Below are 27,172 nucleotides of genomic sequence, written 5' to 3'. Positions count from 1 at the left end.
ACAAAACAAATATGTGCACAACAAATAACCTTGTAGGGACAAAAAATCCTTCTGTGTGCACAACAAAAACTAAAAGTATTTATTTATTGATGTCTTTTGAGCACAAGGTTAAAAAACTAAAATGTCTTTTTAACCTTGAAAAGTAATTTGGAAAAAATAAAAACATACCTCCAACATTGGCAGCAATATATTTGTGTTCCTCTTTATGATTAGAATTATCTGTTTTTCCTTTCTGCCGATTTTATTTACGTTTAAATTGCCCAACGGGATTAGTAGTGTTTGCATTTGTTTCACAGTCATGCACTCTGCATAAAAAAAGCTGTACCTAACAATGCACGTTTTATTTCCGAACACAACATAAAATCGTATTATTTAAGAAGTGGTGTTGAAATATTTTATTTTTTTGTACAAAAAAGTACAAAAAACTTTCTTGCTTAAAATATTTCCAAGTATATCTCTGGTTCTTCTACATGGAACATACATGTTCCATAATCTTTTATTCACTCTGTATGTTTACATGAGTTGTGTGTGTCTATTTCTTCAAACCCTGTAAGTCTACATTTTTGTTCGAGGCATCTCAAGCTCCCTCTGACTCATGCACTATTTTAAGTCAAACAACTCAGCGTGACTGTACGTAACTGTAACCCACGAAGCACAATGATTCAGACCAAAATCAAAATAAACATTAAAGAGAAAATACCTTTAACTGTGGCTGTTACTGAGAAAATATACTGAAGAAGGTGTTACAAAGATGTTACAAATAAAAATTACAAAACCATGACACAGATCCTCTTACAAGTATTTATAATTAAAAAACATCCCATCTAAAAAGCTGCTGTTGTTCTGTAAAATGCAACACAAAGTGTTTTACATAACAGGAAAAAAAAGAAAAAGTTTAGGTTTTCTAGTCTATTCATTGATCCTATTACCAAAAAACTCCCCAAAATTCCCCTAAAAAAATAAAAAAAGAAGAAACAAAGTCTTCAACTTCAGTTAGACGTTAAAGGTGTCAGCAAAAATTTACCCAAAGAACATCCAAAAGGTCGACCACTATTCGATCATTTGTTGAAAATAAAAGGAAATTATTAAAATAGAGAGAGATCCTGCTGGATCTTAACCTCAAAACTGAAATAAAATGAAGAAATATCTACATCAACTTAGCTGCAATAAAAGAGGAACCTGAGTGATAGTCAAAATGTCTGAGCACTGATCAAAGCTGCTGATTGCAAAAGCTATGTCCCACAATCCAAGTTAACTACTCTCACTGGTCAGATGGTTACACCTCTAGTTGCCTGCAATAATTATTGTAAGGGAAAATATTTTTGCAATGACGTCCGTAGATTTAAACAGATATTTTTTGTATTAAAATTTGTTAGACACTATAATAAGATTTACTCAGTGGACATTGGAGCCTTTATTTCATTTTGCCTCTCCTAATACTGTAACAATTTCTCGCATGTTTTTTTCTGTTTTTCTCAGCTTAATGATGGCTCCTTTCACCTGCAAGGAGAGCTCCTTCGACCGCATGTTGTCTGTTCACAGCAAAATCTTCCAAATACAAGCACGAGTCCTCTAATCAACTCCAGGCCTTTTATGTGCTTCACTCATAATGACATAACAAGGGAATTGCCTACACCTGCCTGGAAGTCAATTGTCCAATTACTTACCAGCCCATTAAATGAAGGGATTGTGTTTAAAAAATGCTTTAGTTTTTCACATTTTTATGCAATCTTTTTGTTCAACCCATGGAATAAAAGACGAAAGTCTGCACTTCAATGGTATTTGAGTTGTTTTATTTAGAATTTACTTTGGTAACGTACAGAAACTAAATTAGAAAGACTGTGTTTCTGTCCAAATATTTATGGTCCTGACTGTAGGTCAATCCACTGATCACACTCCACTTGTGAGAAATTTCAAAGTCTGGAATATAAATTAAAATGTTTCAAAAAATATTTATCTGTTTGAAATGTAATTGTAAAAAAAAATAGGATATAAAATTTTTTATTTTATTATTTTTTTTGTTATGGGGTTGGAGAAGTATTTCCTAGAGTAAAAGGTTTCTGGCTTGTTTGGGCAACAAGACCCTAGTGATTTTTGTTTTTTTCCAACAATCTTTAATGTGAAGCCATGCAGTCAATAATCTAAGCTCTCCTCTGCAAGACTCTGCTTGTTTCCCAGGTGATAATGAACAAAAAGTATAAAATAAACATGTGCTATAAATGTGTCCAACCACATTACAACAAGGTAAAAAATAGAAGAAACTGTTTCCAACTGCTGAAGAAGATTCCTGTCTTCTGTTTGGTCTTTAAGGTTAACAATAGAGCAAATCACAGTTGCTTATAGTATCTTAATCTAAGTTTTATTCAAACATGGAGGCAAACACACAGGCAAGACCCATTCATATCTTTTGAACTAATATAAAAGCGTTCCTGGTCGTCTTTTGATTATGTTTATGCCGTTTTTAGCCAAAATTAGAAAGCTTGTGTTGTTTTTGTAACTGTATTTTTTCATCTGCTCCTGATTCACTGTAATTTGAACTGGCAAATACTCAGAAATGCAATTTTGAGCTCAACTTTCTTCATACATGTCCTACATCAGAAAAATGGCGCAAGAACACGTTGAAAACATCAAAAACATGACTTCCGGGTCTTTAAGAAGTTGATGCAGTTCAGTAGATTTAATTTTATTTTTAAAAATAAAGTAAAAAATGCTGATAAAAATTAATCATGGAAAAAGTTAAAATTCCAGATAGTTTCATCTCATTAATTTATTTTAAAGACAGAATTCAAACCCATCAGGTTCAGGTAGTTTTCCATCACTCGGTGTGGCTCTGCATCTTCTGTCTCAGACCCTGATTCTTTCTACTTGACACATGTCAAAGCAGCAGCAAATTGGTGAAGACTTTTCCTAAAAATCAATGGGAACTGGAGTCTGGCAGCCACAGCCATGTGGACGTGTCGCCGTCGGGAGTGTGTGTTACCACTATTGATCTTAACCCCTAGTGGACTTAGAGATCACAAGTGATGCTGCAGCTTTCTCTTTCACTCAAACCTAAAGGAGCTGGGTTAGTATTTCAGGGAAGTTTAAATCCTCTATTTGAACATTGTGTTTTGTAGTGTAACTTTAGTTGTAAGATAGAAAAAATGCACATTTGCACAATGATATAATAAAAGATGGTTTTGTAATACGGGAAAGGACTGAATTGGATATAGAAGGAGTTAAAAACACTCAACTGTACACAAAGAGCAGCTGGGAGGATTGTAGATCAGTGACAGATTCTAATTCAATTCCTGGATCCATCAATTTGCAGAAAAATATCCTAAACCAGCTCAGTTTCCCTGGAGGGACAGTCTGTAGCACAAAAAGACTGGAATAATTCTTTTTAAGTCTTCCAACAAAATTATTCTGTTGCCATGGTGGAAAACAATTTAGTAGGAAAAATGCTGGAGGAACCTTGACTGAGCTGCACTTGCGTCGTGTTCGCTGCCAGTTATAGTATTGATGAGCAACTGAGATGATAAATTCAGATAAGATGCACTGCTGTGTCTTCACATCTGCACATCTTATGAAGACATTTGTATCAGCATAGCAGCTTCAAACATTTCCAGCTTCTTTGACATATGGCATAAAGAGAAGTGTTGAAGTCCAAAAAAAAAACTTTACTTTTACCGTCAATGAAGATTCCCATTCATACTATTACTGTTTTACACATTTTTTACAATCACTACTTTAAAATTCTTCTATTCTATCACTTTTCCAACTCTGTCTAGTAAAAAATGTGTTTAATAGTCAAGTACTATACTTATGTTTAACCACAGCCAATAAAAAATATTTTTTTCCTAATGATGGTATATTAAAAAAACAACAACAATTGACCTCCTTATTGAGCCGCAGAAGTCAAAATATCCTCAGAAAAGCTCAGCTCACCTAAAATAGCCACCACCTCATCATCCTGGATGACCTCCAGCGATCCAGACACCACAAAACAGAGGCTGTCCACGCTCTCACCGGCATGGTAGATCAAATCTCCAGGAGCACAGTGGATCGTCTGAAACTCCATGGCCAGCGCTCTCAGACACCCATCACTGGCTAGCCTGAAAGCGGGATGCTCCTTAAAAACCTTGCGGTTGAGATGAACACAAATATCTGCTCTCATGTCCTTTGGACAAATCTGCAGCACCTACGGAAAAAAAATGGGGGAAGGGAGAAGAGGTGGCAGTTATGAGGGAAGTCTGGTGGAAAGTCTTCAGATAACACCCATAATGTTGAGTTGCGAGTATTTAGTTTCTGTGTTTATCACTGACACTGGCTGGTAAAAGCTGACGTCACACAAAGAACGTGGACGGGCTTGTGACGCAAGATGGGACTCATTCTGTGTCATGGTCCAAATCAGATGGTAGGTGGATGGTAGGTTCAGTAAAAATAATGCTTCTCCCTGTTGTAGTGGCTTCTTACTAAGAAAGTGCATCATCTGTAAATCTGAATTCCCAAAACACTCCCAGATAAAAACTGGGCATTTGTTCCTTAGTTTTTTAAATTGTTTTATTTTCTCATCCCTTTTCTAAGGCAACTGCTCAGAGGTTGTTAGACATTTCTGTGCAATTTTGTGTTGCCATTAGGAGGAAAATCTCCTGCTGGCAACACTGATTCTTCAGAAATCCCAATCTTCAGACTTTCTGGAAAGGTCTATATAAATAAAAACAGAAGATGGAACCTGGAGAAGAAGTTTTCTTTTTCATTCAAGATCAATGTGGGTTCCCTTCTGCCTGTGGAACACTAGCCCAGCTTATTACCCTCACCTAGATCCTCAGGTTTATGGCAGGGGTGTCGGCCAACATCCTGATTGCTTTTCTAAAAACCAGCCCCAACTGCTGCTGATTACCTAGTTTAGGAGTCGGAAACCTGTACCTCTCAAAGAGCCATTTGGATCAGTTTCCCACTGAGATTAAAGGGAGCTGCAAAACTAGGTGTGTGAGAAAAAAATGTTTTTGTCAATATATCGCAATAGTTCATTTGGCAAAACTTGTATTGTTTCAAAATGCTGTCAGGATATTTATTTTAATTATTATTATTATTATTTTTGTTTTTGTTTATGAGCGTGATGTTTCCTTTGATCTTTTGTCCATTTTCCACAAAACTTGAATTGACTTTTCCATCTGTCAAAACACCCAGAGTTAAGATGACTGAGATGATGGAAAAAAATTCACTTTGATGCAGAAACTTTTTCTTTTTTTCTTTTTTTTTCTTTAAATCCAGTAAACCCAATAAATTATATTAATTTTATGGATGACAACTATTTTTTATTAGGAAGCAGCTGTTAGTTTGTCTGGAATCATAAGCAGGGGGTCTAAACCCCGCCCCCGCCTCTCTACCTGTTCGTTGTTTTCCCCCGCGTGCAACCCCCCCCTCCAGCGTGTTCTACACAGACAGGGCAACAAACGGTCATCATAGCACCAAGGTGACAGGATAGTAGGGGCGACGTGACGCAAATTTAATTGATTTTACGCGGAAATGGGTGGTTTTAGTCTAAGGGGAAAAAAGGCGTTCATGTGTCCTCTACAACATCGCCACTGACTGTCATTCCAGAAAAACTTTCCATCCCACAACCGACTCTGGTCGGTGTTCACATCTGCGCGTTCACGCTGCTCTCTTCCTCCTGCCTGCTTGCTCTACCTGACGGTGTTAAAGGCACAACGACAATCTTAGAACATGATAGTTATTTTACAAAAACACGGGGGCCGCAGCACAGCGATGAAAGAGCCGCCGGCTGCCGACCCCTGACCTAGGTCATGTGTGTTTTGCCTATAAGAAGCTTCAGTGGCAGGTTAGTTGGAAAACATGTAACACTGGCCCTTGAGGCCTGGAGTTTGACACCCATGGTTTGTGGGAATTTGCACATCTAGTCAGCATGTGTTTTTTTAAGAATAGGTGCTCTGGGAGAGTAAAACATACGATGTGCTGTTGGGGATTTTCGGTTCTTACACAAACAGGGCAGCTGCCTTGTTCACATGTCCAGCCATAAGACAGACTTCTTTCAGATAAAAGCTGGACTCTGCCAGGACTGCCAGGGTTGCCAAACCTGTTCAAACCTTTTGTGCACCTAATTGGCAAAGAGGTTCTGCTTTCTAAGCTCTAAGATCCCATCTCTGCAAAGGGTGTCCTTCTTTAAGATTTCTCAAACCACGAATTCCAAAGGGAGTGTGAATCAGATGGGATGATTAAAGTCTGAGGCTACAGCTCTCAGTCAAAACAGGTGGAAGTACCCTATCCAAAAGTTAAGGAGGGCAAGTATGAGGGCACTACTGTACATTTACAAGTGAGGAAAAATCGGAGTGACACATTGACCAGTGGAATAATGAGGAGTGTGCTTTATTCTGAAGCAGCCTGACAAAGTCCTCTGTGGACTAAAACAAGGACCTAAATTAACAAATCGATCTATGATCCTTCCATTATTAATGGCGAAGAATTGTTGGTTAAAAATTAACAGATAGAATCATGTAAAAGGAACAGACATGAGATTCTTTTGCAAGAAAGGTTGGGTTCTATTTTAGAGAGAGGTTCGAATATCCCAGAAAAAGTCAGACCAAAGGTCTTCCATGGTAAGACGAGGCAGTTAAAATGGTTTAGGCATCTAAAAAAAAATGTTGGAATGCCAGAGCATCTTCTGAGACATAGATGTTTGCAGCAGGCAATGCATGAAGTTTATAGTGGTGTGCCATTTGGTGGTATTGGGATCGTAACCACTAACTCAGAGATAAGCTGTCAATAAGCAGCAGCGTGTTCTTCAAGGACACCTCATCAACAGGATGCCAGCCTGCTGCAGGCTACCTCTGAAACAAATCTACCTGAAGATGAATGCAAAGCAGTGAGGGGAGTTGGTACCATTTTTAGACCCTTCAGTGTGGCCTGAAGCCAGAACAATAAAAAACACATTGATGCAGTGCAGACTCAGTGTGTGTGCATTATAAATTTTAATTAGAGAGTTCAGCTCTGATTACAAGTGAGCACATTTTGCTTGTCCTAGAGATATTAGTCCAAGAGTCAGAAGCACTGGTGCTTCTGATCAAAACCGAATTAATAAAATCATTATATTTCAGATAAGTGGATTTTAATCAGGTGCAGCAATGCTCTTTGGCTAAAAATCATGGTAGTAGTTTTAGTGCCCCCCAAAAAAAGAACTTTTAAATGCTTAATTCACATCGTTTATAGATCATGTGAGTATAGCAGCAGGCACTCTGTGCAGCATTTCTTTTGAATATTTTCTTAAATACTTCTGATCTAAACCACCTTTTATTTGTGTTTTTTAAAGTGAAACAGATTTTCAAGTTAAATAAAACTAAGCAAATGTTGTACAAATGATTCATATGGTAAGCAGCTTGTGTTCTGTGAAAACAGCTTGTGTTGTGTGAATCTTACATTTGATCAAGATACATTAGTTTAAAAAGAAATCTGAACAAAAAAAAAGCCAACAATCTGAGAAAAAAATCCTGAACTCCAACTATTTACATTTGCTATGGATGTTTTGATTTATTGCTTTAGGTAAAAAGTCAATAACAAGAACACATTTCATCTTTTCTTTTAACCTTGAATGATTGAAATAAAAAAGGAAATGGTCATCAACCTTTATGTTTCATACCTTTTCAGTGTCTATACCCCGTGACATGGACCAGGTGGAGGCGATATAGTCCATTACTCTTTCACTCAAGCCTTTAGGAACCTGATAGAGTTTCAGGAAGTCCCGTACACTGTTGATCATCTCGTGGTAGCGGTTCGTGTTGGCGTACATCTGCTGGAAGATGGTCGTCACATTACCAAAGATGGTGGCATACAGAAGGGCTAGAGAAAAAAAAGACCAGTGATATGGACATTGAAAGTAACTTCAAAGTATCCTTTTACTGTCATTGAAGATAGGAGGTGGAAAAGGTAGAAATACTTGATCTCTGGGTAAAAAATGCCAAAGCTTTAAATAAATAGCCATATTTGATGACGAGAATAAATATTTATCATTAATTTAAAAATAGAATTTTGGGACCTTCAGCCTATTTAGGCCACGTTCACACTGAAGGCTGAGACGACCCAATTGAGATTTTTTTTTGCCCCTATGCGACCTGTATCTGATCTTTTTACACTGAACGACACAGACCCGATCTTTTCAAATGCGACCCAGGCCACTTGGGTATGTGGTCCTGAATCCGATACGTATCCAATCTTTTGAAATGCGACCTCCGTCTGACCGGCCAGGCAACATGTATACAAACGTCAAAATTCTGCATTGAAGTAGCCGGGAACTAGAACATAAACATCAACCATAGCGGACGATGCTGCCGAGACCAGTCAGTGGAAGGGAAGCGAGGTCACTGATTTGATTAATATTTGGGGTGACAGCTCTATTCAAGCCAAACTTGAGGGCTCTTATCGCAACTGGGCGTTTTTTGAAAACATTTCCAGCAAAATGGCAGAGCGTGGTTTGAACCTTTCCAGGGACGACTTTTTTTTTCCCTTTCCGACCGTGTTTAAAAGCGGGGGGGACCGAAGGCAGATCCTCCTTCGGGGTTCACTTCCCCGTTCGGACCCTCAGATTCTCCAGAGGGGGTTAATAAAGAGTCAATAGCAGTTCTGCTGGGGGAAGCCTTCTTTTATTATCGTTCTCCTTCCTCCGTAACACACAAAATGAATGCGCGCCCCCACAGCCCCACTCACTGCGTGCAGCAGCGCAGTAGGGAATACTGCACTGCTGCACGCGCTCTCTCCTCTCTCTTACACACACGCGTGGCCCCAGCACATTCACATCCTCATTCCACAGTAGTGGGTACAGATGATCCTGCCTCCAATGCCTTCTTAAAATGAAAAGATTGTAATTATGCTGGCTCCTTTGTGAAAATAAATGTAATAATGCATAAAAAAAAAACGCTTTGACAACACTGTTGTTGACATCCATTAACGTTAGCTACTTCCGCAAACAACGAGTGACTGTTCACCGTTGAGTACTCTTCTGCGCATGTGGGTCACTTCTGGGTCATTTCACAGTCACAAAGGAGATCACAAAAGTTCGCATTTAATTGGAAATGTGAACGCCCTTGGAAGCTCAAATCGGAATTGAGCTTCAAGCCCTGCGGTGTGAACGTGGCCTTAGACGACTGACAGTCCCGACATTGAGAGTAATAGATAAGTATTTTCTAAATTTGTCATTTGATACATGATCTTATAATGAGAAACAAAAGATGAATCATATTATGGTCATTTTGTCGTAAACATGTAAAAAGGAGAAACTGTCAAAACAGGGCAAGAACAATTTGTTTATTTCCAGGACATTTACATAAAATGCCATTTTGGTTGGAAATATGATCTACAATGGAGATTAACCAGAGGAAAGATTGAATTTAGAACTGACCACCAATAAGATAATTTAAACTTGTCAGTGGCTGCTCTGTTGGTAGGTCCAGGTTTTCCAGTGTGCTTTGCATGCTTACAACTGAACAGACATTTCCTATTCTCTCCTGCTGATTGAAGACAATGATGTACAGTAGCTAGGAAAGGTTTAATGGTCAATTCAGAGCAGCCGCCTATGCTTATCGCAGTCAGATCATTTTTAAATTTTTGGGCATTTTGCTGCCTCTTTACCAACATGTCCCCCAGCTGGGTTATAGAAAAACATCCTCACACAGCTTCCTTAACATTTCTGTTTTTTTCTGCAGGTGTAATAATGATGAGTCGATGCACACTGCCTGCAGGTTGTTACATCAGATCAGAAGATCTGCAAGTTATTCAGTCGCCATTGGACTTGCTACTTTTAATGAGGAATGGCCTTTCCCTGGCCACTCTAGATCCTGACTGAGCAGCACTGACGCCTGTTCTCTCATCTCTGCAAGAAAAATCTGATTTCAAAGGCAGCATTGATTTAATGGTTAACCTGATGAACCAATGGGACAAAAATTTTTCCACTCAACATAGAAAAAGGCTCTGCAGACACTTTTGGGGTTTTCATAGTTTCACACTACATAAGGAGATTTTTTTTTACAGATAGGCAGTGCCCTTTGATTTAATATTGAGTTTTTAGTAAAATATTTGAAAGGTTGATATTTAATCAAGTGCTACACTATTTTATCTCAAATGATCTGTTTACTAGTGCACAGCATGCCTACAGACCAGGTCATTCAACCAATACGGCATTAGTACATATGGTAGACCAGTGGTTAACACATTTGGACAATAAAAAATATGTGGGTGCTGTACTTTTAGATTTCACAGCTGCTTTTGATGTAATCAACCATGATATTCTGTTGGCAAAGCACAAATTTTATGGATTTTCACAGTTGTCTCTTTCACTGATAAGAAATTATCTTAATGGCAGAACACAGAAGGTCCTCTTCAATGGTAGCTTGTCAAAAAGTTTTTAATCATGTGGTATTCCACAAGGTAGTTGTTTGGGTCCACTTTTATTTTTCAGTATTTGTGAATGATCTGTCCCAGGAGGTGAAAAATGCAGAAGTGGTCTGCTACTGTCCCAGAGCTCAATACAGCCCTACAGAATCAACTTAATTCAGTTACCAACTGAGTTAAGTTGAATAAATTGGTTCTTAATACATATAAACAAAATGCAATGTTTTCGGTACAAAATATTTGTTGAATGCACCATGTTACCTGAATTTGAGTATTGACAATAGTTTGGTTGAACAACTGACTAAAACCAAGCTTCTGGGCATCAAATTGGATGATCAGCTCTCTTGGACAGATCAGATTAATCATATAGTACCCAAGATGGGCAGAGGAATTGCCTTAGCTTGGAGGTGTGCGCAACATTGTCCACCTTCAGTCATGAGGACAGTTGTACAGTCTCTGGTCTTGTAACATCTGGAGTATTGCCCAGTCATTTGGTCTAGTGATGCACAAGGGCATCTAAAAAAATTACAACTTGCTCTAAATCGAGCTGCCAGGGTGGCTCTTGGTTGCTCTTATTGGATCACTGTGAATGAGATGCACATCACTTTAGGTTGGTTAAGGGTAAAAGACAAAGTCCAACTCAGTCTTCAATGCTTAATGCACATCATTTTTAAAAAATGCCCACAATATTTGGTAAATAAAGCTGTATACAGTGGGTATTGTCAACATCAAATTCGTCAGGTCAGCTCTGGTGATTTGATTGTTCCTTTTTCAAGATCTAACTGTATGAGAGCAGTGCTATTTAGATCTTCTGTAGCATGGAATCAAATGTCTGGAAGGACAAGGCTTATTAGTAACAAATATCATTTCAAAAATATTGAAAAACTAAGATTCATGGACTATTTACAATAACTCACGATTTGCATGATTTGCTGTTATGAAATGTATGTGTTGTTGATTTGCTGGTATGTGTTTTTGATATGCTGGTACAAAAATTAATTTCCTTTAACTTATTTTAACATGTGAAGCTTTTAAGATAAATATGATGAATTAGTCAGTGAATTTGGTGAAATTATTTTCGGCTTTTGTGAAATTGGTAAAATGTATGTATTTCTTGGGTAAAGACCACAGGAAGACTAGCGACCACTTTGAAGAAGCTAATGGGGTTCCAAAATAAATAAATAAATAAATATTGTTTATAATGGTTAATGCTTTATTTAGCCACATGGGAAATTAAGCAGTAGGAGTATTCACAGTTATTGCATACAATCAGGAAAACTCGAGCCAAAAGGGAAGATCTTTTAAACACATTTTTTTCTTTATTTCTTTCTTTTGGTAGAAAATCATAAGAAAATCGGCAGAAAGACTCAAGCTGAGGTGGCTGAACTGGTGCAACAGCTGGCGCATGTCAGTGGATCAAAGCCATCACATGCGTGCTCTGTGCGAGCAGGACTCTCCTGGCAATGGAGCCCTAATTAGCCCTGCTTGAAGGGACGGAGAGCAAACACGGCAGCCAAACATTTCAATTACCCAGAGATGATGGCGCTAACCCTTGTGTGCATTTGTCTGCATTTGTTTATTTTACAGACCACAATTAAAGTTCTGAAAAGCTGCTTGAGGAATAATACTAATTAAAAAACTCCTCATGAGAAAAAAGAGCAGTCCAACTTTTATTCTTTTATCACACTTGCTCAGCTCTAAACTGCATAATCCAACATAGCAGTACTTTGATTTTCTTTATTGTTTTTACTCTGGTAAGCGGTGCTTTAAAATTTATTTTAAAAAGCAGGAATCTTTTGAAAATGCCAGAACTTATTAAATCTAAGGGAGAAGTTAAACATTTTTAGGGTCTACCAACACCGCCAATCCCAGCACAGATGGCCATGGCTTTGCTGATCAGCAGGAAATATTTCGTATTCAATCTCTTTGTTTAAAGGGCGACACCATTATCTTCACTCACTGTGGCCTACATGTTTGCTGCGCAGAGCTCACCATAAAACACCTGGCTCACTTGAAGGTAGGTAGCTTAAACATACTTGTCAGAAACTGTAGCCCTAGGCCAACCGTTGCTATAGAAACAGAACATATGTATAGTGCCCCCCTCCGACCCATACACACTCGCGCACTTTTTCCCATGCCACTCTGCAATCCTTCGTCACGCTGTGATCCTCTGCTGCCAGCACCGATCCAGCGCTGCTGGTAAAAATAGCTCTGTATCAGGGCATCCATATTTCATACAGAAAAGACATGGACTACACAAAGCCGCATCTACAACCAGAGCTCCCCGGGCTGTCTGCTTTTCAGATATTTAAGACCATTTGTATCTCATAATAAGAATTTTATAGAGTCTGCGAATGAGTTTTACCAGTGTCTCCCTTGAGTGTGTTCATAAACCTGAACAGCCAAATCAGCAAGAAAGCGGAGGGAGGGCACGGTCTCTTCTTTTCAGGGCTGATTTTATGGATAAAAAAAATATATGAAGCAGGTGAGCAAGGTTTGCGGAGGGATTGGAGGGAGTGCCGGGCTAAATTGATCCGGCAATGTTGCTCTCTGTGTGCAGTCACACATAATGGCACAGTGCTGTACACCGTTTTATGAGCCACATAAGCCGAAGGCAGATTATTAATACTGAGATGAGAAAACAAGAGCGTGCTGTGAAAATTTGCCTTCTTTTTAGAAAATTAGTTTTTTTATTATTACATTGTGAGGGAAACATAATTCTTTTTATATTAAAGTAATTACGGGGCAAAGCAACTAAAGTCTATTTTTAGAAATACAATTTTAGCAGTTCTCCAAATTCTGCCATCTTTTATTTGCTGTTTCAACCGTGCTTTACTTTTGAGGCTTTTCAAAAACACGCCCCAGAAGATCTAAATTATTCAGTGCAAAACAGCTCAGCGGGCTGGGGCAAGGAGTGAAACGTGGGTAAAAAATGACAGTGCACTCCACATTTCTTTATTAAATCAGACTTTGTGAGGCTGGCAGCAATCTAACGACACTGAAAAAGGAAAATGACATTTGAAACTCATTAGGTTTGTCTCAGTGGTAATATTGAGTTTTCAACACATTGATTCTAATAAAATGTATTTTGTGTTTAACTTTTGCAGGAAGTTGTTATCTAACTCAGCAAGTTACAGCAGTGACGCACTGAGGTCTGTTTTTTGCCCCCACACATTTATGATTTCTTTTAGTGATTTCCATTTTTCACAGACTGCTGAGTCTATCAGAGCATTTTAAGACCATATTTAGACTGCTGACATCAGACTATAAAGTGATTTAAAAAACTGTTTGTAATATCCAAGAAAAGTATGTTATTTAAAAAAAAACATGGATATTAATCAATCTGCAACAAAAACTCTGGTTTAAAAGAACTTCTTTCCTTTTAGGCTTGAACTTCTCTGTACACATCAACAACCCTGGAGGTAGATTTTTAGGGACCTTATCACTTCTATATCTCAGTTTAGGAATATTTAAGGGCATGGCCCTTTGACTCACAGGTAAGTGTCAAAAATTGTCAGCTCTAGAATTCTCTTGCTGGGCGTGTTCTACCAACTGTCACGCTTGTAATTGATATGTAAAACACAATACATTATCGCAAATCATGAGTTTCAAGTGTAAGGCTGTCTTCTTGTATATAAGCTCTGTATTTAAATATAGCTTAAATCTTTTTTAGAAGATATTGGGGCTCTTTTTCAAGCTTCTTATACTCTCACAGTTTAACAATTCTGCACACACAAACCCAATATTTGTGTGACCCAGCTCTGTGTCAGTGCAGCATTACAGGGCTGCTGTGGTAATCAGCTGATCTTGTAATAGAAGCAAAAATGACATGTTTGGAATAAAATTATACTAAATGGAGCTGTATCATGACCCGAAAGAAAAAAAACTTGAGAACTGAGCAAACTCCTCTCCGTATTAAAAGTTGGTGCTATAGCATTGCTTTACAAGTCTCTATCAACAAATCTGGTATACATAAAAACTAAACTGTACTTCTAATGCAAATCTTATGTTTATCTGTGCTCATGTAAGTATTTGTGTCCCCAACTGTGGAATCAGAGTGTGCTAATCAAGCTAATATATTCTGTACTGATATTTCTATATCTGTCATTATGATTCCAAACTTATTCTTTTTTTTTCATCCATTCATTCAGTGTTGCCAATTGTATTAAATTTAACACCAAAGAATATATATACATAAAAAAGGTATTCAAATGTGTACCCGACCTTTCAAAAGTATTAACTTTTTTTTGCTTAAAGTAGTAGAAGTATCTATAAAGTGTGAGTAAAGAAGAGAGCGGAACCAGACATACTGCTAAAAACAAACAGCAGCACTACTTGTGGCAGCCACTCACCCTGAGCCTCACATTCAAAAGTCGAGTCAGGAGTATTGGATCTTTTATTTCTAATTTTTTTCATTTTTTAAACTCAGATGGTCCTGTTTTTAATTCTATTACTCACACATTTTAATAGCTTGAAGCTTTTAAAGTCATAGCAGGGCTTGTCTGGTATGTTTTTGCAGCATTAGAAGGAAGATAAAGGGCTTCCACTCACATCCAATCATCATCATGGCCACGGCGAAGATTTTCTCTCCATCCGTCGTTGGGGCAATGTTGCCAAAGCCAATACTGGTCAGACTGGTCATGGTGAAGTACAAGGAGGTGATGTAGACCGAGTCTTTGTTTGGTCCGCCCTCCCACTTTCCTGAACCGGTGGTGTTGAAGCGATACGGCCTCCCCACGGTCTCAGCAAGGATATAAAGCCAGCTGTCCGTGCGGACAAGATTGGTTTCTTCATCAATGACCTCATAATCCCCAATGCTGTACCTAAAGAGTTAATAATTGTTAGTAAAGAGTGAAACATTCCAAATTGTTGTTCAACAATAGAATTTAAGGAGGTTTGAAAGCAGATATGGGAGATGTATTCTCATTCCAAGAAAAAGTGTTTTTTAAACATTTGGTGTCCAACTGCAGCCCACAAATACTAACTCTAGTTCAACGACAAAATCCAGTCCAGTGGTTTCATGAACTGCTTGATTTGTTTTCCTGCTGGAAGTGACCAAAACTGTCTGTTAACTTTATTACCGAATCAGTTTTAATAAACGTGAATAAAACGGAGTGGTGTCTAGGTGATTTAAAAGAGTAAAAAATTAAAACGTGCAGATAGGTGTCATTTTCCCATAATGCCCATTGAAAGAAGTTTGAAGATTCTGTATAGCTTTTGACAAGGACAAATATTTAGTGTTCAATTCATTTAAAAAAAAAGGTTGAAAAATTACAATAAAATCTCACTGGGTTGAAGCTTTGTGCCACCCAAGAAACTGGCAATAGGTTCAAATACCAGGTTGAACTGACAAATAATGAACAAAATTATAAACAAATAGAAAAAATAAATTGTAGGTAGATAGTTTGGAAGTGATTGCTTTGTTGTTGTAATGAAAGTTAGATTTAAAACAGTTTTGGAAAAAACAAATGAAATGTATTTTAGAAAAAACACAAAACATATAAAATATAGATTTGTAGAAATGTCATCAATGTATGTATTTCTTTGTAGGTATCCTGCATTTTCGCTAAATATGGTATGTGTGTCATCTTTAAATAAAACACACAAAATAAAATTAGTTTTATTAAAAAAAAAAATCCCCAAAGTGGTCATTCCAGTGAGAGAGAGACACAATATTTAATTAAAAATGGAACTAGAGGCATAAAATGGAAAACATTTCTTTGAACAGCATAATGTAACGGACACCAACAGCGGTTTTGCAAGGGCTTCGACTCTCAGAGGATTGTTAGAGTTATGAGATAAAAGGCAGATTCATCTAAATCTGGTGCTAATCCATGGCAACTGCTGAGGATTCTGGGAGACTATAAATTCAATGTGACATCAGTTGACAGAAGTGAGATGCCTCGTTCTTCTCAGAAACTTTTCAGAAAAACCCAAAGAGCTCTTTTTGCCATTTTAGAAGAAATAATTTGCTGATGTACTTTCTAAATGTATTTTCTATTGTCTCGCTATTTTCTCCAACACAGCATAGCTGTTACTTTCCTGTCCTCCAAACAGACCAAAATGCTTCAATGTCCTGTATGATCCTGTAGAGGTTATAGTGCACAATAACATCATGCTGCTTATGCTTCACTGGTTCTCCAACCTCTTTGTGTAAAAACAACAGCAGCACACAGGGAGGAGGTGCTGCCGTTGCTGCTGTTTTCTAAGTTGACGATGGGTTAACTTTTCCGAAGTCGAAGATGCAGCTCTGTGTGTCGCCATGGCAACCAGAAAAACCACACAGGAGCTATTTTTACTGGTACTATATTTTACTGGTATTGTTCTGGGGTTTTGGAGCTTTTGTACCTCTTCATTCACTTGTCTTTGATTCTGCTGCCGTGGTCAAAAGTGGTTATTTTATGCTGATCAAACAATAATGAAAAATAAATCTAAATTCACAAAATTAAGCCTGCGAATAAACGAAAAGGATAAACAACTTTTTTTATATGAGCTGGATCTGATTTTGTTGCATCAAGTACTTGTGGATCTCGTTGTGCTCTGTGCTTTTATTACACTTTTCCCCCTGTAAAGCAGGCAATCTGATCACACTTTAGAAGTATCTTCCATAAATTTACATACTGATGACGAAAAATGTGTAAAACCAAAAGAAATTCAGTCTTCACGGTATGAAAATCACACACAACTTTTGGACATAAAAAAGCACTGGCTCCTAATTAGCATACATCAGCTTTGTTATTTGCCTCATTTATATTAACTGTCTGTGCTATTAATGCACCGCTGCGATGGCAGAACAAAGCATCAGGATCTGTTATGTAATTTGGCTTTCGAGCAAACAGTCACGCCCACCTAAAATGTCACATTTATCAGTCTTTATTCCCTTTTTATCCGTTACTTGAATGAAAATGAGAAAGTCCTGTCATCATGGGAGCATGCAAAGACTGGAATCATACCAGATGCAGGCCAGCCAGTGTGCAGCCAAGCCAAAAACACACACCAGCAGCACCAGAACAGCTGCTCCATACTCAATGTAGTGGTCCAGTTTACGAGCGACCCGACCCAGACGAAGCAGCCGGACCACTTTAAGGGAGCTAAACAAACTGCTGATCCCCTGAAAAAAGAAAAGAGGCGACAAACACACTTTTTTATGTTTTTTCTTATTGGAACAGGTTTTTGTATCAATAGATCCTACAATGACTTTACCAAATATTCCACATATATAATCAGCATATAATATTTATAGTTTTAGTCATCTTGTTAACTTTTTTTTAACTATCAGTTAAGTAAAACTAAACTATTTTAGGTTACCAAGTGGCACAGACTTCATTTGTGTTTTGATATTTTATCATTCTAAGTTTTGTTGTTTGCAGTTTATCTTCCTGTTTCTGAAAGAGAATTAACAAAGTTGCAGTTATTGCATTGCACATTATTTCTAGAGATTTTTCGGACATTAAAATACCTGCCAATTATCTTCCTATGAGGCAATAACTGCAACCATTTCAGGAAAAAAATATTTTTAACACAGATTAATCTGAATTTATAAATCATCCTTAAACACAGAAAATAAGTACTTTGTCGTAATAAACAGATGCATAACCGCTAATAAACTTCAACTCAGTCTTACTGTAGCCTGAAACAGCAATGCTGAAATTCTGACAGACAACAGCAGTCCCCAGGTTCTGCTTTTCATTTTGCTGCTAAAGTGTCATTGTGTGCGTGCGTGTGTGTGTGTGTGTGCATCTACACTATCAGGGGAATTGATTTTGCTGATGTGCTGTGGTCTGCAATGCAAGTACGACTGCAGCGCTTGCCGTCACTCGATCTGATCTCACTGCTTGGCAGACACCTCAGTTCCAGCTTGTCTGAAATCCCTTCACAGCCCAAAGATCTAAATCCACTTAATTGTCACTGTTACTGTACTTTCGAGTTCTGCAAGACACGTGGGATATCCTCTCTGATTTTGACCTAGAGTTAAAATAAACAACTCAGTCTTAAGACATTCTGTGATGCTAAATATAACATTATATACATTTCTTTAAAAATTATGTTGTAAAAGGTACTGCTAAATAAATGTAATTATCTTAATGGATTGGCAAAAACATGAACTAATTTAGGCTAAAGATGCGTGTTTCAGAGAAATTCTACAGATTGCATCATTAAATAAACCAAATAATGGTGGAAAACTGCTGTGTTTTGTTCTCATTTCAATTTAAAACGGAGGATTCTCCATTAGACCCATACCCAGCAGAAAAAGAAGAGATAGCCAAGAGATAAAGTAGATAAAGCCTTTGCTGAGAAACTGCAGAAGTAGTCCAACCTCTAATATAATACTTTACAACAACCAGAATGCAGTATGTATGTAGAACAGCCTTATTTCTGCTGCAGGCATCTTTGACATTAAACCTCATACACTTAGTATAATTTTGGTTCCTACATACCTTAACGTCTCTTTTTCATGTCTTAAAGTTCACTTTAACTAATCTCAAAGTTGTTTTTTTACACAATTAGATCCCTGAATCCGCATAGACCGACCAGGCAGAAAGAAACAGCAGTATACTTGGATTCTATAGGGGATTCTTCCACAGATGCATTGCTTTACAATTCATTTATAACAAATAATAACTGATAACATGTCATCTTCCTACCCCTAAAATTGTGGGGCCTTGTCTTTGCTCGTCAGTACATTAATCAAAACTGGGGTATTTTGCTAAGAAAGAGCTCAAATAAGTGATAATCATTAAAATTGACCGGTTAAAATAAGTCTAATTGAATATTTGTTCTAAATTGACAGGTTAAAAATGATCCTTTTAAAGTAAATATTCAAGTTTTAAGACATTATTGAAGTAACCCCATCTCTTGCCCAATAAAAGGAATCAGAGGATTCCATCCATATGTCCTAATGAACAAGATCAGATAAAAACTGATTTAAAAAAAGCGATTACTATTAACATTATCTGAATAAATGCTGTTTAATTAGGATCCTAAAGCACTTTTTAACTCCTTCAAACATACTTTTAATTTACTGCAGACAACTGTTTTCTGGCAAAAGAGGCAGGTTTAGTAAATATTCAAGAAAATGTCATTAACTCCTGATTATAAAGTTGACTTGGACTATTTTGTTATTTAACATGGCTGCAATATCTTGTTACAATCTCCTAACATGTGCAGGAATTCTTTCTAAATTCCTTGAGAGATTAAGAGTGTCCTACATTTTTCTTGAAAACAAGCCACAAAAAGAGATCTATTAACTTTGACATTTCCCTTTTAACGGTTAATTTTTTAGCTTAAACTGGTGTAACAATGTATAAAGTTTTGTACAGAGCTCTGTAAAGCCTTCAGCCTAAAACAATTTTTTTAAAGGCATATAAAATAAAAGCAAAAAGCAGCAACATATTCCAATCAAAATTAAGCCTACTTGAGTGACAGCATGGTGGTTCCAATTCTTCCAATCACGTCCATGCAAGAACACAGGCAGAAGAGGAATGGGTGGGGCCATGCAAACAGAATGAAGGAATGAAACAAAGAGAAAAAAAATGAAGAACGCGTAAGAGAAAAGACTCTTAATCATTGCTAAAAAAAATGAAAAACACCCCTTAAAAACTTATAGTCAATAAACATTAATGAAAAGGTATAAATAAAAAACATAAAAACAGTCAAATGTGTGCAGGATGAATACAAAGAGATTTAAAAACTGCCTGAAGTGAACCTAACAGCCACTGCTTGTTTTTTGATCTTCACTTACATATTTGCTTTTGGGAGAAGCTGGCTGTCAGAGTTACTCATGTCAGTCATTAAGCTCTGAAAAAACAGCAAAAGCGTTTGACGCGACCTTAATGGGTTAGCCTCTCATTTACTCGCTTTCATTTACTTCTGTCAATGAATGTCTTAAAGCAATCTGGAACAATTGGAAGCCTCTGCATCAAAGCAGAGGTAAACTAGACAATTTTGAATGACTGACCTTGATGCCATGTTTTTTTCAGATTTCTTTAAACATGCAGATAAAATTAGGCTTCAACTGAAATATATTACAAGATGGACACGTCCTGAAACATGAATGGTTTTATTATTTCTTTATTAATGTTATGTTCATAAGGTACCAGTAGTCAAAGGGGAATTTATATACTCCAAGTACAAATGATTTGCTAAAAAATCTACAAGACAGATCAAGATCAAGATCAAATAAATGGTTAGGTTTTAATAAATCTATCTAAATGCAAAAACAGATTCATTATATTCCATAGTTAAAATATTTTGGTAGGCAAAAAATAATAATTAAGATGACCTAAAAAATGTTTCTAAATGATTAATTTAAACACACACAAATTTCAAAAGTTCAAGTATTAAAAAAAATTAAACTAGTAGTAAAGATGAGCATACTTTAATCCTTATATTGACAACTCTGAATGTTATTCACAAGCTTTTATCCCTGTCAACATTCATAGACTTTCATTTCTTGTTTCTTTTTACTCAGTTTATGGGACTAAGAGGACTAAGATGCTATAAATACCCACAAAGAAATTTGTAAAGCGTGACATTGCATGGAACGTCTAAAAATGCATTGCCGTACATAAAATGTTCTTAAGATTTAAGTTGGAGTGTTGAGGTAAGGGGTAAAAGCCTTCGAAGTGTGCATTATCAGAAATTAACGCACGCCATGGAAGCAATCAGTTCAATCAATTTTAAGTACTTTATTCTTGTTATTTGTCTGGTTTAGATGGCCTTTTTCACAAAAAGCGGACTATTTGTTACGTGGTGCTTGCCCGGCAGAGTCGGCACCGACCAAGACTGCAACATCACAGGAAAGCGATATATACAGTGAAGACCAAAAGTTTGGACACACCTTCTCATTCAAATGAATGGGGAGGTGTGTCCAAATCTTTGGTTTGTACTGTATACAGTATATGCTGATCATCACAATGTGTCAAATAAAGCATCAGATCAGGGAAAAAGTTCACCTCTTCCTGCTTGTTTTTGTCCAGATGATGAAGCAAAAGTTTGTTTTAAAGAAGTCAGCACAGCGATTAAGAACATTTAAGCTAGGTGACCAGAATTTCTTTTTTAGACGTGCATTATCACTGTGGATTATCACTTTTTAATGCACACCTAGGAGCCAATCAGAATCGACAATTCCCCTGGACCATGGTATTATAGGACATAAAAAACAGAAAATTATAAAGGTTAGAAAAAACATTTGAAGAATTTACTACTGTCAACAGTAAAAAATTAACAAGTTCATTTCATTTCTTTCAAATGAGTTTAGATTTTCACATGTTTTTAAACAAAACAAGACTGCAACCATGGGTAACTGTGTCCATTTGCTGTTTTCTTTAGTGATGATTCAGAGAAGATCGAATAACGCCAGCCTTAGGCTATAAAAAAAAAATGACAAAAGATTTCTGTCTTTCTCTTTTGCTGACCCCTGTCCATTTTTGCTCGGATACTTGAACCTGTCAGCATTCAGGATGCTGAGGTTCTGAAAAACTAGAAACGGCCAAAACGCTGGACCTGCAGAAGCAATTTAGTACACAAGGTTCTTCTGAAAGCTTTACAACTGCGCTCTCACATTACCTTTTCACAACCACAGAGAGCTGACAGCTCCCATGAGCCGCCAGCATCCCGCTCACTGTGACACGCGGCACCCTTAAATGCCATAGCAGCATTTCACATGACCACAATAACGCGTATTTCATGAGACATGACACATTAGGCACTCTCAGGGACACAAAACTACACAGCGACGTGTTGGTAATATGAAAACTGACAGGGTGAGGAGGCTCATTTCAATCACTATGTGTGCCGTATTTTTGGATGGAAAAAGAAAACAAAAGATATCTACAATGACCACCCTGATAATCTTTACACAACTGTTAAAGCAGTGAGTGTTGGTTTATGTTTTCCCACAATTCAGATTTCTGCCAGCTGTCATGAAGTGTTAGTGGTTAGGGGGAATTAGCAGCAGGGGCACAGTATACCAGGACCGCTCCAGTTCAACAGTGCAACACCACTTCCACAATTAAAATGTAGCAATTATCTCAAAATCCTGTGATGGCTCTCCAGCAAACACTCATCTCTGTGGAAAAACCTGCACAAATCCACAAACAAGCGTACTCCACTGTTCAGTCAGTCTGACACAAATTAAACTAGCGACATGCGGCTCTGAGCTATAGAGGCTATTAAACGTGGCTGAATGCTCACACACTGGCTTAATCGCTCAGTCAATTTGGAAAAAGTCAATTTTTGGATTTATATTTAGTCTTAATTCAGGAGAAAGACTAGACAATAATTGTTGCATAACTAGGTCATTCAAGCCAAAAGAACAAAAGAAAACTGTAATGATTGCGAAGAAACAAAAGCTGCCCTTCATTGATTCATTTCTGAAAGAAAGATCAGTGCTGCATGAAAGAGTTTTCCTTCCTTTTTACCAAAGCCAAGATTACTTGCTATAAGGATAACATACAAGAGTGCCTTGAAACTTAAAAACTGCTCTGCCACCCCTTCAAACTGACTCTGTCCTCAGATTTACTGATTCTTGGAAAGGCTCTTTAGTTTTCTCTCATCTTCTATCTTTAGTTCTTGTTGTCTTCTATATGTCTGCTTCTGAATGTCCTTGTTTTTTTATCTTTGTTCTCTGCAATATAACAGTATTCAAATTCTAACTGAACTGTTGTGTTTCCTTTCAGAAATGTATATCAGTTATAACCCATCACCAAATGTCTGAATACAAAACATGTGGATGCATTCTAATTTATTAAAAAGTGTTCTTTTGTAACATTAGGAAAAGAAAAGGGTCTTTATACTACCTTAAAATAATGATTATAAATTCTTCAAACTTGAAATTGTTGTTGAAATGAAAATATAATTAAAATAACCAAAATTCCAACAAATCTCACCATTTATACGACTAAGTTATAAAGTAATTTTCCAGAACTTCCAAAAGAATTGAAATGAAAGAATTAAAAGATGGCAGCAATGTTCTCGTCTTTTCTGGCTCTAAGTCTGAGGACGTTTTGACAGATTTCTTTCAGCAGAGATAATAAAGGAATAAAAATGTGAGAGCATAGGTTTTAAAAGTGCAAATGTAAAGTAGGATTCGGAGAAAACTGGGGGCTGAAATTGTGACATCTCTCAAAGCACCTGTGAACTTGTGTTTGAAAACCACATTTTGACATAAAGAAAGTATTTGCACACAGTTGGACATTTTATCAAATTTTATAAGTGTGCTGGTTGAGGTTTAACACTGTTGCACTGCAATGAAAACAAATTAATTAAATACAGGCAAGTATAAGTAAAAGCTCATTTGAACTGATCAAAAAGTCTAACAAACGGTTTTGGTTTTTGTGTTTTGTAAACCTCCTAAAAGAAAGAAAAGTGACATTTTTCACTGTTCTATAAAAGGATTGTTTCAATTTCTGAAGCTGGAGTAAAAATACCCGATGGCCACATAAAGTGGCACAGTTTTTTTATTTTGTCGATCAATCAGTTTTAAGCACCCAAAACAGCAAAATCTTAGCAGAAAGACTACAACTTCTAAAATTCGGAATTCAATTCCTACATTGATCAAGTAAGAAGCCTTATGATTCATATTTTTTATTTTAATCTAAATCATGGACTCACCTCATCAACATTCTCAAACGCGTTGATGACATCATATGGCAGGCAGGACAACAGGTCGATGACAAACCAGGTCTTCAAGTAGTTCATTCGGATCAGCTTGGGGTCTGAGATGACCTCACCAGCAGGTCCAACAAACGTGGTGTGAAAGTTTAAAACTATATCCACCAAGAAGATAACGTCCACAATGCTGTCCACCACTAGCCACGTTACATTGTTCTGCTTTGTCTTGAAGGAGACGTTGTAGGGCACCATGATGGCAGTGTAGAAGGTGAGGATGAGGATGACCCAGTCCCATGTGGTCTTGAAGAGGCAATAGTGTAGTATTATATGAGGGGGGGTTTTAGGGGTCTCCTGTTTGTACTGAGGTAGGATGTCAGAGCCCAGCTGCAGAACCTGCACGATAGATATAACACAGAATAATAAATTACAACAGCAGGAGAAGAGTTCAATAAACAGTTTCAATCATAATGCAAATTACAAACGAAGCTGCACGAGTCTGCATAGCTCAAAGAAGCACCTGCTTACAGTTTCTAAAGAACATTAGACTGTTTTACCACACGAACAAAAGTGACCTCAGCCAGGCGGGAGTGCTTGAGGACATTCTCTCCTTTGTGAACTGTGGGCTGCAGTTGCTGTAAAACTCCTCTGCTGCTTGTAAGAGCTCGAGTCAGTCGTGCAAATTTTCCCCAGCCTGAGGATAGCACACAAACAGATGATCGTTACTGTTTTCCACGTGTCCTCGGGCTTTAAAATTCTTTTTCTTGCTTGCAGGAATCAACTTTTGAGTTTATTTAATTTTTTAAAACTAAAAATGCATATATAAACACGTACATAAATATATATCTACAGTGTATATACTGCAGCACTAGCTGATTAAATTTTTATGACTAGCTGTGCAAACAGGACTTCAGTGGCTTCAACTAGCTTTAAACTTCCACTTACAGAAAGATTCGGCATCAGACAGATCTTATTCGGAAAATGATCAGCATATAAATAGGATTTAGAAGGCACAGAACGCCAGATCACAGATTAGTTGGGATTGGAAAGGCTTTATTCTTTTTGATCTGTAAACCAAATGATCCCTATTCAAAAACACTAAAGGTCCGATCAATGTTTGGTTTCTACAGCTACTGTGGCTCATAAGAATCCAACTTTCTTATCTGATTAACATAATAAAAATTCTCACCATTAATCTTTAGTTTTTCATGTATCTGACTTGTTCTGATAAACTGTGCATTTGAAAACAACATTTTAAAAATAAATGCACCTCATTAATGAACACATACACTTCACAATAAACCCCAAAGCAGTAGAAACAATTCAAACCATGCTTTTTTTAAATACTGCAATTCTAAAGCCCATGAAAACACATTATTCCTAATTATTATAATTACACAAAATTGTGTTTGTTTACTGCCCATAATCAGATGTACAGTGAGAAAAAAAAACTGTGATTCATCTGTGATTTTAATGGTGAGATTTAAACGATGAGAGACAACATACGGTAGAAACATTTACATAAAAAATGGTAAACAATAAAAAAAACTTTGCTTAGTTCTGATTATTATTATCACCAAGTTTTGCCACATCTTAAGGGGAATTGTCTCCACAGCAATAAAGGAGTTGGGTAACACTTTATATTAAGATTCCTTAACAAGCTTTGTTAACACATTAACAAGCATTATAAATGAATTTATAGGGTGTTAGTAAGACATTTATTAGTACAATAAGTCTAATAAGGTTTATTAAATTACTTAGTTAACACATTTACAAGCATTATTATTAGGATGTTTTTAAGATGCTTATGATGCATTTACTGATATTATAGGTGCTAAACAAATGTGTCAGAGTTGATAAGCTTAATAAGATTTATTAACAACCTTTGTTAACAAATTAAGAAGTATTATTATTGTTTGGGGTTCTAGTAAGATATTTATTAGCATTATAGACGTCTGACACAAGCCTAATTGTTCATAAGCTTAATAAGTTTTATTAACTAACTTAACAAATTATTAGGCTTTATTAATGTGTCAGATGCTTGAAAGATATTTATTAGCATTATAGATGTCTTGCAAATACCTGAAAGTGTTAATAAGATTTATTAACATCTAAAGTCAGACCATTGTCTTCTAAATCCATATTACTAAACTGCTTATAAGCTTTACAAATGTATTAATTAACTTTGTTAATAGTTTATTAATTGTTTTGCAGCACCTCATCTAAAGTGTGGACGTATTTTACCACAAACAACCACAAAGCATAAAGATTGTAAAAAGAACTTTATGACATTAAAACAGACTAAACATACACAAATCGTTCTCAAAGTTCTCTCAAAGTTAATAAATACATTTGTAAAGCTTATAAGCAGTTTAGTAATATGGATTTAGAAGACAATGGTCTGACTTTAGATGTTAATAAATCTTATTAACACTTTCAGGTATTTGCAAGACATCTATAATGCTAATAAATATCTTACTAGCATCTGACACATTAATAAAGCCTATTAATTTGTTAAGTTAGTTAATAAAACTTATTAAGCCTATGAACACTTAGGCTTGTGTGAGACATCTATAATACTAATAAATATCTTACTAGAACCCCAAACAATAGTAATACTTCTTAATTTGTTAACAAAGGTTATTAATAAATCTTATTAAGCTTATTAACACTGACACATTTGTTAGGCACCTATAATATCAGTAAAGGCATCATTAGCATCTTGAAAACATCCTAATAATAATGCTTGTAAATGTGTTAACTAAGTAATTTAATAAACCTTATTAGACTTATTGTACTAATAAATGTCTTACTAACACCCTATAAATTCATTTATAATGCTTGTTAATGTGTTAACAAAGCTTGTTAAGGAATCTTAATATAAAGTGTTACCAGGAGTTGTTGCACTTGTTAGACAACCTTTTTCTTATGTTCTATAATTCCTTGTCCCTGATTTCTTTGGACAGCTCTATGGCCTTCAACAGGTGCGTCTTATACATGTAACGAGCTGAGATTAAGTCCTTCATTACCAGTATTGAAGACACCTGTGTGCCAGAACATTTGCTGATTTTTAGGGTCTTGAAATCAAATTTCTTGTGTGTGTGTTTTTTTTTTTTTGCCACAGATGAAATACACCTCAAGAAAAACAATGTCATTAAACAAATCTATAAAACCAGCAGGG

General features: G+C 36.6%; 1 protein-coding gene across 4 annotated transcripts in view; it reads right to left on the bottom strand.

Annotated features, from left to right (window-relative positions):
- The window catches only part of LOC101155792 (potassium voltage-gated channel subfamily H member 1-like), a 59,075-nt gene that overhangs the window by 17,100 nt on the left and 14,803 nt on the right, over positions 1 to 27,172 (bottom strand). The window contains exons 5-11 of one of the 4 annotated variants that reach the window (XM_020709423.2): positions 24,549 to 24,685; positions 23,995 to 24,387; positions 19,796 to 19,822; positions 17,334 to 17,491; positions 14,932 to 15,203; positions 7,637 to 7,836; positions 3,928 to 4,180 (exon numbers count right to left, since the gene is read on the bottom strand). In XM_020709423.2, coding sequence (XP_020565082.1) covers positions 3,928 to 4,180; positions 7,637 to 7,836; positions 14,932 to 15,203; positions 17,334 to 17,491; positions 19,796 to 19,822; positions 23,995 to 24,387; positions 24,549 to 24,685 — 1,440 coding nt within the window. The remainder of the gene's footprint in view (positions 1 to 3,927; positions 4,181 to 7,636; positions 7,837 to 14,931; positions 15,204 to 17,333; positions 17,492 to 19,795; positions 19,823 to 23,994; positions 24,388 to 24,548; positions 24,686 to 27,172) is intronic. The other 3 variants (XM_020709425.2, XM_020709426.2, XM_004077284.4) reach the window with 3 other exon arrangements.

Source organism: Oryzias latipes, chromosome 15 (assembly GCF_002234675.1).
Source record: "Oryzias latipes chromosome 15, ASM223467v1".
Lineage (NCBI taxonomy): Eukaryota > Metazoa > Chordata > Actinopteri > Beloniformes > Adrianichthyidae > Oryzias > Oryzias latipes.
The sequence above is the reverse complement of the archived record's forward strand: the minus strand, read 5'-3'. Positions and strand labels throughout refer to the sequence as shown.